The 14,786-nt window shown below is 47.6% G+C and overlaps 2 protein-coding genes across 3 annotated transcripts in view; one reads left to right on the forward strand and one right to left on the reverse strand.

Moving 5' to 3' along the window:
- The first annotated feature begins 638 nt into the window (after window positions 1–638).
- Window positions 639–7,593, forward strand: DDX18 (DEAD-box helicase 18). The gene is made up of 14 exons (XM_072417848.1): window positions 639–796; window positions 2,361–2,561; window positions 3,016–3,153; window positions 3,233–3,368; window positions 3,457–3,557; window positions 3,802–4,001; window positions 4,302–4,416; window positions 5,002–5,141; window positions 5,221–5,382; window positions 5,461–5,613; window positions 5,724–5,837; window positions 5,918–5,974; window positions 6,054–6,231; window positions 6,790–7,593. The coding sequence occupies exons 1-14, from the start codon at window positions 712–714 to the stop codon at window positions 6,936–6,938; spliced, it is 1,929 nt and encodes a 642-aa protein (XP_072273949.1). The 5' UTR covers window positions 639–711; the 3' UTR covers window positions 6,939–7,593.
- Window positions 7,594–7,943: 350 nt separating this feature from the next.
- Window positions 7,944–14,786, reverse strand: part of CCDC93 (CCC complex scaffolding subunit CCDC93) — an 8,432-nt gene continuing 1,589 nt past the window's right edge. The window contains exons 7-24 of one of the 2 annotated variants that reach the window (XM_072417849.1): window positions 14,442–14,542; window positions 14,344–14,364; window positions 13,950–13,986; window positions 13,785–13,871; window positions 13,501–13,551; window positions 13,344–13,430; window positions 12,801–12,917; window positions 12,474–12,536; window positions 12,327–12,400; window positions 12,018–12,099; window positions 11,318–11,389; window positions 11,165–11,236; window positions 10,952–11,060; window positions 10,081–10,163; window positions 9,161–9,198; window positions 8,899–8,983; window positions 8,558–8,671; window positions 7,944–8,359 (exon numbers count right to left, since the gene is read on the reverse strand). In XM_072417849.1, coding sequence (XP_072273950.1) covers window positions 8,306–8,359; window positions 8,558–8,671; window positions 8,899–8,983; window positions 9,161–9,198; window positions 10,081–10,163; window positions 10,952–11,060; window positions 11,165–11,236; window positions 11,318–11,389; window positions 12,018–12,099; window positions 12,327–12,400; window positions 12,474–12,536; window positions 12,801–12,917; window positions 13,344–13,430; window positions 13,501–13,551; window positions 13,785–13,871; window positions 13,950–13,986; window positions 14,344–14,364; window positions 14,442–14,542 — 1,347 coding nt within the window. In that variant the 3' untranslated portion in view covers window positions 7,944–8,305. The remainder of the gene's footprint in view (window positions 8,360–8,557; window positions 8,672–8,898; window positions 8,984–9,160; window positions 9,199–10,080; window positions 10,164–10,951; window positions 11,061–11,164; window positions 11,237–11,317; window positions 11,390–12,017; window positions 12,100–12,326; window positions 12,401–12,473; window positions 12,537–12,800; window positions 12,918–13,343; window positions 13,431–13,500; window positions 13,552–13,784; window positions 13,872–13,949; window positions 13,987–14,343; window positions 14,365–14,441; window positions 14,543–14,786) is intronic. The other variant, XM_072417850.1, reaches the window with a different exon arrangement.

A 14,786-nucleotide genomic window follows, 5' to 3' on the forward strand; every position in this document is an offset into this window, starting at 1 on the left:
TTGTGGCCCTGTTTGGTGTCACCGCTGGTTGAGGTTTGATAATAAAAATACAGGAAAAAAGATAGAGCTACCCATAGATAGCCTTGTGGTTCCTGTACATAATGTAACCCAGCATTCAGGGAACCCTGGCTATAATTACTATGCACAGCTCACTGTTCATTAGTGTGGTGTCAGTGGAAAGAATTCCCCCTTCATTGCTGGACAGTGGGGATAATGTCACCCATAGCCAAAAACATCATTGGGGTCACCTAGTCTGACCTGAGAGACGCAGATTGCTCATTGCTCAAGGAAACCATAGCGCCCCCTGGAGGAACGCTGGATGATAAAGGATTTAAGGGAGATTGGCGCCTCCTACCGGGTACTACAGCTATTACAAGCCTGCCCACGCCGCCCCCTGTTGTCACTTTCTGAAAGTGCAGGTGACGTACTACGCCGGTTCGTCTTCTGACTGGTCATTAATCTGCTGCGTTTTTTTAGCTCACAATGTTCCTATCCTCGCCCCTAAGGGTCTTCCCCCCCCCGTTAAGTCCCTGCCCTCTTACAGGTTTTCATTTGTTAGTCTCTACGTATCAGGAGGTTCAGTAAAGAGAGCCCGCCTACGTCTGCAGATCATGTGATTTCCTTTCCCTCGCACACAGGAAGTCCTGGAAACGTCCCCCCAATAGGTCTGATTTGACGTCACTTCCGGGTGTTTCCACACGTGTGACCAGCATGGCGGACCTACAGATGAAGCTGCTGCGGAAAAAGTTGGAGAAACGAAGTCAGAAAATCCGTCAGAAGAACAAGGAGAAGAAAGGTGAGACAGCGGAGAGCTCCTATGTGTCAGGGAATGCCTTACCGCTCTCCCATCACCTGCACGCAGCTCCCCCGGTCAGAGGCCCGGTGTGTGGGACCCCTGTACAATATGGGGGGCTTACCATCTACACCTACCATCTACACATCGCATACTCATATAAAACTCTAAACTCCAATAATGGGAGATCTGCACTCCCCTCCCTCTATTATCATATATATTGTACAGCACCGTGGTATATGTCAGTGCTATATGCACTCCCTGGCCACATTATTAGGTACGCCCCCTGTCCAACTGCTTGTTACCCCAAATATCTGATTAGCCAATCACACGACAGCAATGATTTTGATATGTAGACGTCCAGATGACCAGGTGAAGTTTACAAACAAGCAGCAGAATGAGGAAGAAAGGAGATTTCAGTGACTGAATCTGCCAAGGTTTGAGTATTTCAGAAACTGCTGGGATTTTCACCTACAACCATCTCTGGGGTTTACAGAGAATGCACTGAAAAAGGTAAAATACCCAGTGAGGGGCAGTTCTCTGGGTGAAAATGCTCTGTTGATGTCAGATGGGAATGAATGGACTGGTTCCAGCTGATAGGCAACAGGAACTCCAATAACTCCTCATTACCCCCGAGGTCTGCAGAAGAGATCTCTGAATGCTCAACACATCTAGCCTTGGAGCAGATGGACTACAGCAGCAGTGGATCACACCGGGGCCCCTCCTGTCTGTACCTGAGTTTACAATTCACATGAGGTCACCAACATTGGACAAGAGAAGATTAGACAAACATTCCCCGTTCTGATAAGTATTGATATCTTCTGTCACATTCAGATGGTGGAGTCAGAATTTGGTGACGACATCCTGTCTTGAATCATTAGTTGAGGCTGGTGGTGATGTAATAGGGGGAGGGGGTATTTTCTTGGCCCCCTGGCACCCACTCACCATGGTGTAAATCTCGCAGCCCACCTTAGTATTGTTGCTGGCCATGACCACCCCTTTATGCCCACAGTGTTCCCATCTTTTACTTCCTGCAGGATAACCTGCCGTGTCACAGCTCAGATCATCTCAGACTGGTTCCCTGACAGTTGGGCCACCAGATATCCATCCAATAGAGGACCCCTGGAATGTGGTAGATGGGACATTGTCATCATGGAGATGAGAGGAACTGCCTGGTCTTATTATGTAAAAACGGAGCAAATTCCTGAGGAATCTTTCCGGGGCCCTGGGGGATCTGCAAAGTAGATGGGGCCAACCCGGGACTAGCCAGTTGTACCTAATAAAGTGTCCAGTGGGGCTATAGGGCAGTGAGTGGTCAGGTATGAATACATTGCTGGTCGAGGGAGTCCAAAGAAGTGTAAATGTCTTGCAGTACACATGTCAGATGTGACTTTAGAGAAGTGGGTAAATAACTTGATCTATCACACTTTCACTTTTGTGAATGCTCTTATGGGGGAACTTTTGTTCTCTGTAGAGACTGGGGACCTGAGTGCTGTCACAGAGCCAACCCGGGGGCCAGACTGCTTCCCCCTGCACTGTACATAATTTCCCTGTCTTGTCTCCTCAGGTAAAGTCCCCGTAGAGGAGTCTGTCGAGGAAGCCGAAGACACTGAGGATCAGGCTGAGAACATTACACAGCCAGATACAGAGGCCCAACCAGTGGTAGTCAATGGAGATGGGGAGAAGGATGAAGACCCCCAGCCATCCACCAACATCAAGAAAAAGAAAAAAAAGAAAAGGAAGATTGTGTCTGAGGATGGTGATTCAGGTGAGATGTTGCCTGAGGGTCAGGGGGGCAATTGGTTGGGGACTTGTAGATTATTTGTTACTACACTAAAACAATTTTTTGCAACTTTGTAATTACATAAAACCAACACATAAAACCAACAACAGTTTTGATATCAGCTTCCTGTAATCCTCTGTACAGAGACATTTAGAATATGAGGGGCAGAACTGGGGGCCAATCAGAATCCAGCACTTGCTCATTTGCTGAAAGTAGGGGAGAGAATGAGCAGAGCTGATGGCTGATCAGTGTGTGGCTGCTCCTTTATTGTGCCCTCAGCAGGCTGAAGGTGAGGAAGTGACACCTTTGCATTCCTTACCTCTAACATAGAAAGTGTTGTCACCTTGGCTGGGCTTGTATGAATTACACAGGAGGCCGCTCATTTTCATGAGAATTGGAGCCCCCACTGGTTTACTGATTTGTTGTACAAAATTTTCAGACAAAAAGAGAATGAAAACTGAGGAGGAAGAATCTGCAGACACGAAGAATAAAGATGACACCGCAGGTGAGGGGGAGGCCAGCACTAGGAAGGAGGATGATGAAGAGGAAGAGCCAAGTTTACCAATGGGTCTGACAGGTACTCATTCAGTACAGTGAATGAATCATGGTGTCTCTCCTGCTATTTGCAGTCATGTGACTAATCTTTCACATTTTAGGAGCTTTTGAGGACTCATCCTTCTCCTCGCTCTCCAGTCTGGTAAATGAGAACACGCTGAAAGCCATAGCAGAGATGGGCTTCACTCACATGACCGAGATTCAGCACAAAAGTATCCGGCCTTTGCTGGAGGGAAGGTGAGGATATTAGAAATGCCCCCCTTGGCCTGCTGCTATGATACTCCCACCATGCTCACATGACCACTCTTCATTTTGTCTTTTCCAGAGACGTCCTGGCCGCTGCTCGTACTGGAAGTGGGAAGACTTTGGCCTTCCTAATTCCAGCCATAGAATTGGTCAACAAGCTGAGGTTCATGCCCAGAAATGGTGAGAATTGTTCTCTGTCTTGTCTGGTTAGTAAAATGATCCCCTGTGATATTCAATGAGTGACCAGCATTTCCTCTGCCCTTCCAATCTGATAAAACCTTTTCTAGGATGCTCACTGGTCATTTCCCCAACCCATCGATAGAAAGTATATTACACGCTGCATAGGATTGTCTGCCATAAACTGGAAATGACAGGCCCTCTTTATAAGTAGCCATTAGATCTATGTAAATGTTTGTCTCTGCAGGAACCGGAGTTCTCATCTTGTCCCCAACACGAGAGTTGGCCATGCAGACGTACGGTGTTCTGAAGGAGCTCATGGCACATCACGTCCACACATACGGCCTGATAATGGGAGGCAGCAACCGCTCGGCAGAGGCCCAGAAACTGGCCAATGGCATTAATATAATTGTGGCCACACCTGGACGATTGCTGGACCACATGCAGGTACTGCTCCCTGTTGTGTATTATTATATCTACATTCACTTTTCTCTGGCATTCCTAACACTGGCTGATCACTTTAGCACTCTGGTATGGAATGAAGCAAAGTGATCACCAGACCCTTTAGCTTGGTGTTCCACACGGCCGTTTTTGGGTCACAATACAGGGCTACCACCCTCCTAGATTTTTTTTTCCCACCTGGCATAAAACAAATTCTGTGTTGAATACTGAGAATGATTCTGTCCATCCCATTAAGTTTGAAGAAGAAACTGGTCAGATTTATAAGTCATCTCACTCCTCCTATAGAACACGCCTGGCTTCATGTATAAGAACCTGCAGTGCCTTGTGATCGATGAGGCTGATCGTATCCTGGAGGTTGGCTTTGAGCAAGAAATGAAACAAATCATCAGCCTTCTACCAAGTGAGTGTCACCACCTGCAATACATGCACTGATGTGTGCTATTACAGCTGGGGGGGGGGGTGTTTATGTGTATGGTGTGTGTATTTTGGGACAGGTCTGTGTTATGTGTGGGTGCATTCATTGCAGTATAGATAAGGAGTTACCCCTGGCGGGTGTGGATAGTGAATTGTCTATGGTGTGTGTGTATGTTGGTGGGGCAGGTCTGTGGTGGGGATGTCCTTTCAGGTATGGATGGGGAGTTAAACATCGTTGGAGTGGGGGGCATAGTTGATTTTGTCTATGGTCTGTGTATTCGGCAGGTGAATGGTGGAGGCATTCATTGCGGTATGGATGGGGAGTTGCCCGTTGGGGTGGGGGACATAGTGGATTGTGTGTATGGTGTGTGTATATTGGGACGGCATGTCTTTGGTATGGCTGGGTGGTGGGGGCATCCATTGTGGTATAGAGAGTTACCCCTGTCAAGGTGGGGAGCATAGTGGATTGTCATTGGTGTGTGTGTGTGTGTGTATATATTGGGGGGGTATAAATGGGGAGTTACCCATGTCGGGATGGGGGATACAGCATTTATCTTGTGTCTCCTCACAGAGCGCCGGCAGACTATGCTGTTTTCTGCCACCCAAACGAGGAAGGTGGAGGATTTGGCCCGGATTTCCCTGAAGAAGGAGCCCCTATATGTGGGGGTTGATGACAACAAGGACACAGCCACGGTGGATGGCCTGGAGCAGGTAGGATTGGGTGACTTTCCTGGCTGGTTTATTGTGTGGATTCCTTGTATAAACCACCATTTTTTCTGTCCCATTTTAGGGTTACGTGGTTTGCCCATCTGAGAAGCGTTTTCTTCTGCTCTTCACTTTCCTGAAGAAGAATCGTAAGAAGAAGATGATGGTTTTCTTCTCTTCCTGCATGTCGGTGAAGTTTCATTATGAGCTCCTGAATTACATTGACTTGCCAGTGATGGCGATTCACGTGAGTCCTGGATTCCTATCTGCCCATTATCCCCTTCCCCCCAATTGTGACCCCTCTAAGCATCATCTCTCTCCACAGGGGAAGCAAAAACAAACCAAACGCACCACAACCTTCTTTCAGTTCTGTAACGCTGATTCCGGGATCCTCCTGTGTACAGATGTAGCTGCCAGAGGATTGGACATCCCAGAAGTGGATTGGATTGTCCAGTATGACCCCCCAGATGACCCCAAGGTGACTGGAGACGGGTGCAAATCCATGATGGACTATAGGGGGGTGATTGGGTGCTCATGAGAAGGGCAAATGTGGGGGTGCCAATGTAAAAACCTAATTCTTCTCATCAGGAATACATCCACCGTGTGGGTAGAACGGCCCGTGGCATAGATGGTAGGGGCCACGCTCTGCTGATTCTGCGTCCAGAGGAGCTGGGATTCCTTCGTTACCTGAAACAAGCCAAGGTGAAGATGGGGTGTCAGATCTCTGGGCTGGGGCGTGTCACTGTAATGTAGAATATTATGTAATCTATTGATCATTGCAGGTGCCGCTGAGTGAGTTTGAGTTTTCCTGGAGCAAGATTTCCGATATCCAATCACAGGTAATTGTTGTGGGTGAATCCTCTCTCATCATTAACCCCCCCCCTTCCTTGTCTCACATTGATTTGTTTTCTCTTCAAGTTGGAGAAGCTGATTGAAAAGAATTATTACCTTCATAAGTCAGCGCAGGAAGCATACAAAGCGTACATCAGAGCCTACGACTCGCACTCACACAAGCAGATATTTGATGTCCACACGCTGGATCTGCCGAAAGTCTGCCTGTCCTTCGGATTCCAGATCCCACCATATGTTGACCTCAGTATCCTTTATACAATTCCTATTGGTAATCCAATAATTCGCAAATGTGAATTTCAGTGGTTTGTTGAGGGGGTGAAATTGGTGAGTTTACAATCGAAACCAAAGGAAATTATTATTTGGGGGGGGGGGGGGGGAATCTGCTGTGCTATAGATGTTCCCTTGAGTAATGCAGTAATGGTTTGTGATGGAGGCAATTAAAGCATTTTATCATAGCTGCAGCATTGAGGCCGTAGTGTTACACTGGGGCTGCTGTACCCACCATCCAGGGGTGAGACTCCGGGCCAGACTTGCCATCAACCCTGACATCAGCTGTGGTAGGTGTACCCCAATAAAATTGGATGCAGACATCATCTAGAGGGCAAGTATTGGAACCTGCATATCTGTATGGGGGCAGTGATGTGCTGCATATCTGTATATAAGAGATTGGGGGGGTGGTACCTGTGCTGCATACTAAGGATAGTATTAGTATACATGTTGATGTTGCAAGCAGCTCTTTGGAGATTACTCTGATTGTGGCCATTTTTACCCAGTTTCTTTTCCTCAACTCAACCTATATCAGATGTGAACAGCAGCGCAGGTAAGAAGCTCCAGAAACGTGGCGGGGGAGGCGGATTCGGCTATCAGAATTCTAAAAACTTCCAGAAAGCAAAAGTCTTCAAACACATCAATCGGGGTGGCCGGGCCAATGGTCGACAGTTCACACGCTAATAACAACCAATTCTGTCTTCTGGGACTTTATCACTGGCTGGCAGGGGCTAAGAAACTGTAATATGTAACTACCAGAGATCTCTGCACCTGCTAGGTCCAGGGGAAAAAAAATGTTCAAATATCCCCATGATTTTTTACAAAAATAAATCTATTCCTAACATAGAACTCTGACCTCTTGCTGCTTCCTCCGGGCTCGCTTTGTATTCAGGATGATTGAGAAAGCAGAAGGGCCATGCAGCACAACAGCTCATGACAGCGCTATTTACATCTGGTCATTTCTGATCAGAGGGGCTGAAGAAAATGACGGCGCCTTAGAGATCAGTTTGTATAAACCATTTATATGGGGCAAGTCTTGCCCCCTTCTGTAAGATATGATGTGAGGGGGAGGGTTATATAGGTAACCAGTACTCCTCCTATGGGCTGTATCTGGGGGTAATAAAATATAAAGGGGGCAGTTTGTATACATCATAGATAAGGGACCAGTGCTCCCTCCGGGATTCCATTGGAGAGAACAAAGCCTGCCGAATACCATCCAAAGATTCCAAATATTATCTGATCACATTTAAATCAAACAACAGAAATTCCTAATGTCATCTGTGGAATTCACTACATATTTATTGGTGAAAAGATGATAAATCTATTAAAATACCATGTTTGACAAGTGTGTGTGTGGTATATACTGTATAGAGAGGACCGGTGTTTACTTCATAGGCTGTGATTGTATGTACCAGGAAGCCTCCTGAATTTGCTAGGGGTACCTAGAGCAATGAGCAGTTTGTATCTAGGGGTGACATTCTTCCCACTGACCACCACACTAATGTGCTGTGGATATAGCAAGTTATTTCAAGGGTTCCCCAATGGTAAATAGGTTGATATGTATCATACAAGAAAGAGGTGGGTATACACCACACGTGTATCGCACATGAGCGGGATGGGTTATATACCACATATATATCCTATATGAAAAGGAGTGGGGGAGAGTCAAGAATTTGCAGTCAGTAAAGCTTCTAATATTGTGCAGCTTTAATGTGATACAGACACACCAAAATTATCAATGTACAGGTGGCTTCCCCCAAATATAAACACCAATCACCAACCTCCGTGCTGCCCAGCAGGGAAGAGGGGTGTGCAGGGTATACAGAGGGGTGAATCTCCCCCTAATCTGCTCCTCTATCCCCTCTGTACAGATAAGGCTGACCTTCTCTTTGATCCCCACCAGGGTGGTATATCAATGTTGGGCGGTAAAGGGGAAGCACAGTATACATTGCTCATATTCATCAATTGTCTGGCCTACCAATCATTGTTAAGTTGTGATTCCAGAGGCAAATATCCCAATATATAAGGCAGAACTCTGCTGCAAGGACTCCTCAGCCTGTCAGATCCTTCAGTTTACTCAGCAACATCTCATTCCTCCGACATTCCTGAGAAAAGAAAACCCATCACAAATAAAGGCGGAGTATCTTTCAGCCATCTTTATGAATGCAAGAGATTCACCTATAAGGACCTCAGTACATGTATGTCACATCAAAACATGGATTGCATATAATCAAAGAACTTGGCTGTGATTGTAGACTGTGCCCCATGGCTCCACCCTCTAATCAGAGACTCCACCCCCTCACCTCTTTAACTTCTTTGACCGTCTTGAAGTATAATCTCTGCTTTTCCAACATCTCCAGATATTCATCATTCAGCTGATCACGTCTCATCTTATTCTCCTGCTTCTTCTTCTCCATCTGGGAGACAAAACCATCAGTGACCCCCAATACTGGCAATGGGGCCTTTATACCCCCCAGAGTGACCCCCAAAACTACCAACTTGGTCTTTATATCCCCAATACTGCCACTGGGGCCATTATACTCCCAGAGTGACCCCCAAAACTGCCAATGGGGCCTGTACACCTACTATTGTACTAGATTGACATGGCCCCCTGGGGGTCAGCTATCAATCTGCAGGGCCCCACCTTATTCCGGCTCTGTCGGATTCCGTCTACAATCTGCTCCATCTGCCGCAGGAATTGTTCCCGGGTTCCTGATGACGCCATCGCCCTGGTGAGGAATCACAATACAATTTACCCAGAATGCCACCTGGGAATTGAGGGCCCCCAGGTTGTCTGGGTGACAACAGAAAATATACCCGGAAATTGTATGGAACGCCCACCACCCCCAAGGACTGCTGCCCCCTCTAATGTCAACCCCGAGCACTGGAGGGCAGAATGTACTCACTGCTGGAAATTGTCATGAATGGAATTCAGCAAATTCACCTGCAAAACAAAGAAAATAAAATCAGGAGTTTCCACCCCTATGAATACTCCATGAATGGAAGGAGGGGCAATTAGCATAGTGCTTTCCTCTCCCCCCCCCCCCCCCCCTTCTGAAATGACTGAAGTGTAGAAGCCAGAAAACATCCAATGAAACAAATTTCAGTGTTTTAAAAAAAACCCCATTGGTGGAGGGAGGACTTGTAGACACCCCCAAAAAACCCAGACCAAGGCAACACAACCATCCAATCAGATTGTGGGGTTGTATAAAGGAAGACAGAAACATTTCTATATCAGAACAATTTCTTCATTCACTGCGGAAGGGAAATTCACCCGTAGCGGGCAGTTTGGATTCCATTATATGAAAATCATTTTTGTTTTGGCTCAGAGAATGACCAATGAATGCAGAACGAGGCCCCAACATTGGCTGGAGATTTACATTTCCATGATCAGGTGGCCATTATTTCTAAAGAGACCCCCTCTGCAGTAACTTCCCCACCTGATCACTCCGGGTTTCTGGCATAAAAGCTGAGCCGCACATTCAAAGCGTTGGTTTTGTCTGCCAAGAAAATCCCGCAACACTGTCTGCCCCTGTGTGTGTTGGGGGTGAATGTGTGGGAGTTACAGCGCCCTGGCCTGGCCAAACAAGATGGCCAGAGAAGGAGGAAAAGAGAATAAAGATGGCGGCTCCCTGTGTTTTTTTTTTTGTGCACAATACAGGTTCAGTGCCCAGCAGAGTAGTGGGGGGATCATTAGGTTACACCTCAAGTGGAGTTAACAAGTAAATGTACTAAAAGCAGATGTGTTGTCACAGGTCAGCCATCATTACTGCCAGGTAAGGGGAAAATCTGATTGGCTGCTTTCTGTGACCCCCCAAAATCTCACCTCCTTCTCCAGATAAACCTTCTTATCATCCAGCGTGTTGTACAGGGTGAAGAACTGCTTGGTCTCTTTATGTGTGGCAGACACTGCAAGACAAAGAGGAGGTGAAGGAGGCTCCCTCTATAGAATAGCAGGGGCAATTACACCACAAAGGTTGGGAGGGATGGATTGGCTCCCTCTATAGGACATCAAGGGTAATGACAGCACAAGACAATGGTGGGGTAGAGGGGATCAGGGGATTGGGGTAAATGTGGCTCTTTCTAGAGGACAGTAGGAGTAATGACAGCACAAGGCAATGGTGAGGTAGATGGGAGCAGGGGGTTAGGATGAAGGTGACTCCCTCTAGAGGACAGCAGAAGTAATTACACCACAACACAATAGTGGAGTAGAAGTATGGAACAGCACCTCACATTAACCCCCCCAGCGTTCTGATTCTGTCCATATTTCCATGCAAAAAGCGTTACTTTTTTTTGCATGGAATTTTACATTGTAGGCCTTTAATTTATAGGCATATCTCACCGAAATATGTCCAATATTTAATAAATTTATTAATGAACTTTAAATAAAAAAAACACAAAAATCTGTTAGAAAAAAATAAAAAAAAAATAGTGAAACATATAATATCAAAACCAATACAAAATTATCCTCCCGCCCGCACCGACGTCACCGGAAAACCCTGGAGATTGTCTCTAAAGTTCAGATTGGAGGAGAAGGACGCCAACAGAGCAAGGTAATTGTTTTATTTTAAGTTTTAAGCGACCCTGAGTGTCACTCAGGATTAACGCTTTTTGCAGGTAAAATCCACCCCGAGTCACACTCCGGATCACTGCTAGGGGGTTAATGTTCCGGAGACCTGGCTGGGCATGGTAAGTACCTTGTGCGTACAGCTCGATGAATCTCTTCTGATATTGCGTTAGCTCAGCTCTGCTCGGGACCTCATCGATTTTGCGCTGCAAGATGGCAATTTCACGGTTCCTGCGAGCCTGGAAATTAATAAAAGAAATGAGTGACACTGAGCACTGGTTGATGCTCCTCAGCTGTGACCTCACACATCATTGGATGAATAGCCCTGAGTGTCCCCACTCACCAGGAGGAGTCGGATCTTCTGCAGTTTTTCTTTCTCTGCCTTTAGCTGCTGTTCAAACAGCTGACTTCTCTCCTGAAACCAGAAAATAGCAGGTGAGGGTCACGGCGACTAACACCCCCACAGGGGCATCACACACAACAAACTGCCCTTTACCTTCTCCTCGCTGCCCTCTGCAGATTCTGCTTTCAGATTGTCAATGTTCTCCTGCAGACGAGACATTTCCTCCTGCGAGACAACAAATAGGTAAAGCAAATCAAGTCAAAAGAGAATTCCCTGAAGTTCTATATTCTGCCACTAGATGTCCCAAGTCTGATGACCAGCATCATTCCACCCACTGCCTCTGAGCCCAGGTCACCCCAGCAGAGTAGACTAATGAGCCCATCCCTGTGTCACTCTGCTGTATCCTCTTCTCAGGACATGAACTAATTTGGCTGTTTGTGCTGCTTCCCCCACATTCCATTCCTGCTCAATGGGGACTGCAACAGAGGTCAGCTGGTGACACTGCTTCTGATTTTTGATGTGTTAATTATCATAGAGTAGCATTTGCTGCCTCATATATATTAGATTTAAATAGAAATTACAGAAAAACATCAACAATCATGCCGCCAGTGAACTCTGTACTCCTGTATACTTGTCGGTGATTCATTAGCCAGGATAATAACATCTCTGCACACTCTTGGCTGCCTAATTCTCCTCAGATAGAGTTCCGGGCTGCAGATGAAGTCAAATCTGTGTCTCTGGGATGTAATAATGGATCAGTATGATCACTGGCCGGTACTGAAGAATGGCGACACTGCTGGCGTGGCCAGAGACTCCGCCCTTCACGATGTATAACTAACAGCACAGAACTCACCCTGCAGTGGGCCCGGAACTGGGATTCCTGGGACTTCAGACTTTCATTCATAGCCACCAGAGAGCGCAGCTTGAGGAGGACGCTGGGCCAAGAGAAAAAAAGAAATTATAGGGATGAACATGACAGAGCGCCCCATGGTGGTCCTATATCAGGGGAGGGGGACTTCTTCTGCACCATTACATATTGGGGGAGGGAGTGTGGTCCCCTGCGCTATTACATATTGGAGATAGGGGGCGTGGTCCCTGCACTATTACATATTGGGGGAGGGGGCGTGGTCCCCTGCACTATTACATATTTGGGGGGTCTCACCCTGGATCGGCCTTGGATTCGACGCTCTCCAGGCTCCTTGTTTCTTCGTCCAGCTTCTCAGCAAATTCTGTAATCTGAACACAGAAAGAAAATTCAGCATCAGCAGAGGGAGCTCCAACTCATCGGGGTTATCTGCAGCCCACTTACCTCCGACAGTTTCTTCTTGGCTTTATCACACTCAGCACGGAGATCAGAGGATTTTCCCCTCAGCTACAACACAAAGAGAACAAAAATGTCACCACACCTCCGCCCACAATTCAACACCCACACTGCCCACATGTCAATGCTCCGCCCACACATGAGTGCACAAAACCCCGCCTCTAATGGGTCACCATTACTAATAATAGGAGCAAATATAGAATGAGTCCTGTGCCCTAGCCCCCAAGCATTACCCAAACCATCCGCCTCCTGGTACCACCTTTCTCTTCTGCTTTGTCCCCGTTTCCCCATCCCCCACTCCCCCCTTCCAGTTACCTGCTCCAGGATTTTACCCCTCTGGGTGATCTGCTTGTTCAGAGTGGCCACCTTCCTGCGGTGGTGCTGGGCAGCCCCCATATTCTCCGGTCTGTCTTCAGCACTGAGCTCTGATTGCTGGAATGGAGGGAAAAGAAGAAACCCTGACAGTTACTGAGCGCAGAACACAGAGACACGGGCCACATACATCACACATGTGTGCTAGATCACCTGCATGAAGCTGCTGGGCATGTTGGGCCCCTGGGGGTATTTGCTGCAGACTGGCGCCGTGTATGTGCAGAGTTTGGCCCCATTTACCACTTACAGAAGTTCTAGCAGTGTCCCCCCTCTGGAAATCTCATATGAGGTTCCTGCTGTCTGTGACCCCGCCTACCACTCCCTGCCACGTACTCACAGCCCTCATTTTTTCATTGGTCCACACATAATGACCCCTCCCACCTGACTATCTGTTACTGCTGTACAGCCAATTAGGTAATTTCATAATAATAACCCCAAGCGCACCACATCAGGGACGAGGTTGATGGGATCAGCGTGACCTCTCACCTTCTCGGCGTACTCTGACACCATCTGCTTTATCTCATCAGATTGTAACCCCACAATCTGCCCCACCGAGCTCGCCGTCAGACGCCCCTAAAAAGGAGATCACATGATCACAAGGAGGCCATAATCAAAGAAAGAGCCCTGAGGGAACAAGACGCACCTGATCCAGATCCATGGCCGCCATTCCTGTCATCAAAGCTGTAATACGCAACTATCGGGAAACAAAGAGACTGTCAGGGCAGAAGCCACACAAACTGACTCCCCCATTCAACACGTGTATATACCCCCCCTCTCCGTCCAACACGTGTATATACCCCCCTCCCCCTTCGTCCAACACGTGTATATACCCCCCTCCCCCTTCGTCCAACACGTGTATATACCCCACTGGATGAAACGATCTGAAGCAGAATAAAGATGGCCGCCTCCCATAGAGCTCTCACTTACCTCCTCCTGGGCCTGTAACTCATCCTCATCCCTGGGCTCCCCTTTACCAGCCAATCCCGATGGGGCAGACACCTTATGGTCCTCAGGCTTCAGGAGAAAACAAAGGACAATCATCGGACAATGTTGGCCCATCCGCGACACCAACACAGATCAGAAGATACAAACCTTGTCCGTCCTCCCCGGCTTACTGAGCCCGTACCGCCTGCAACATACAACCGCGACACGTTAAGGAGGCGTCATACAGAAAGAGGGGGTAAGGGGGGGAGGGGCAAGAAGAGATTTGTCACTATCCCAGCCCTGGAACAGATTTCACACCCACAGCACTGCTGCCAACCACAATCCTCTTCTAGGACACACCCCTAATATGACACGCCCACTTGCATAGCACAAACTCCTCCCACATGCTGTAGTTCACAGAAAAGGTTAGCGACAACCCCGACATACAATGTTCTCTGTCACACAAAGGCAACAAATGAGCAGTGGGGATGGGGATGGCGATGGGGGGGGGGGGGGGGGGGGGGGTCATTCACAAAGCAGAATCACAGCCCTTGGTACTCACATGGCGGGAAAGAGCAGAGTGCTAGGAGGAGAATGGAGAATGAGTGCAAAAGAAAGAAATGTACAATGAAGTTCCCTGCACCAGGTGGAGCCACCTACCTGCCGTATTCCAGGAGGGTGGCATGTACCCGGGATTCCTCGTCAGTCAGCTCAGCAGCGCCCTCTAGTCTCTTGTACTTCCTGCGTGGTTTATAGATTTCCTGCAGAGACAACAGTCATAAATAGTGGGTATAACCTCCATGGCCAACCAAGACACAGACCTCAACTACTATACCGACCCTCCCCCATTTATTATACAGACTCCTACCTCAACCAATATACAAACCCTCCCACAACTATTATAAAGACCCCTCCCCCAAACTACTATACAGACCCCTTCTTTCCCCCCCCATCTTTTTACTATACAAAAACCCCCCCAAACTACTAAACATACTCCTTAACCCC

The sequence above is a fragment of the Pyxicephalus adspersus genome, chromosome 7, assembly GCF_032062135.1.
Source record: "Pyxicephalus adspersus chromosome 7, UCB_Pads_2.0, whole genome shotgun sequence".
Lineage (NCBI taxonomy): Eukaryota > Metazoa > Chordata > Amphibia > Anura > Pyxicephalidae > Pyxicephalus > Pyxicephalus adspersus.

Coding starts and splice junctions, on each gene's coding strand:
- DDX18 (XM_072417848.1), top strand. CDS start 712: ATGGCGGACCTACAGATGAAGCTGCTGCGGAAAAAGTTGGAGAAACGA. Junction 5,383..5,460: donor TGCCAGTGATGGCGATTCAC/GTGAGTCCTGGA, acceptor CTCTCTCCACAG/GGGAAGCAAAAACAAACCAA. Junction 5,975..6,053: donor TTTCCGATATCCAATCACAG/GTAATTGTTGTG, acceptor TTTCTCTTCAAG/TTGGAGAAGCTGATTGAAAA.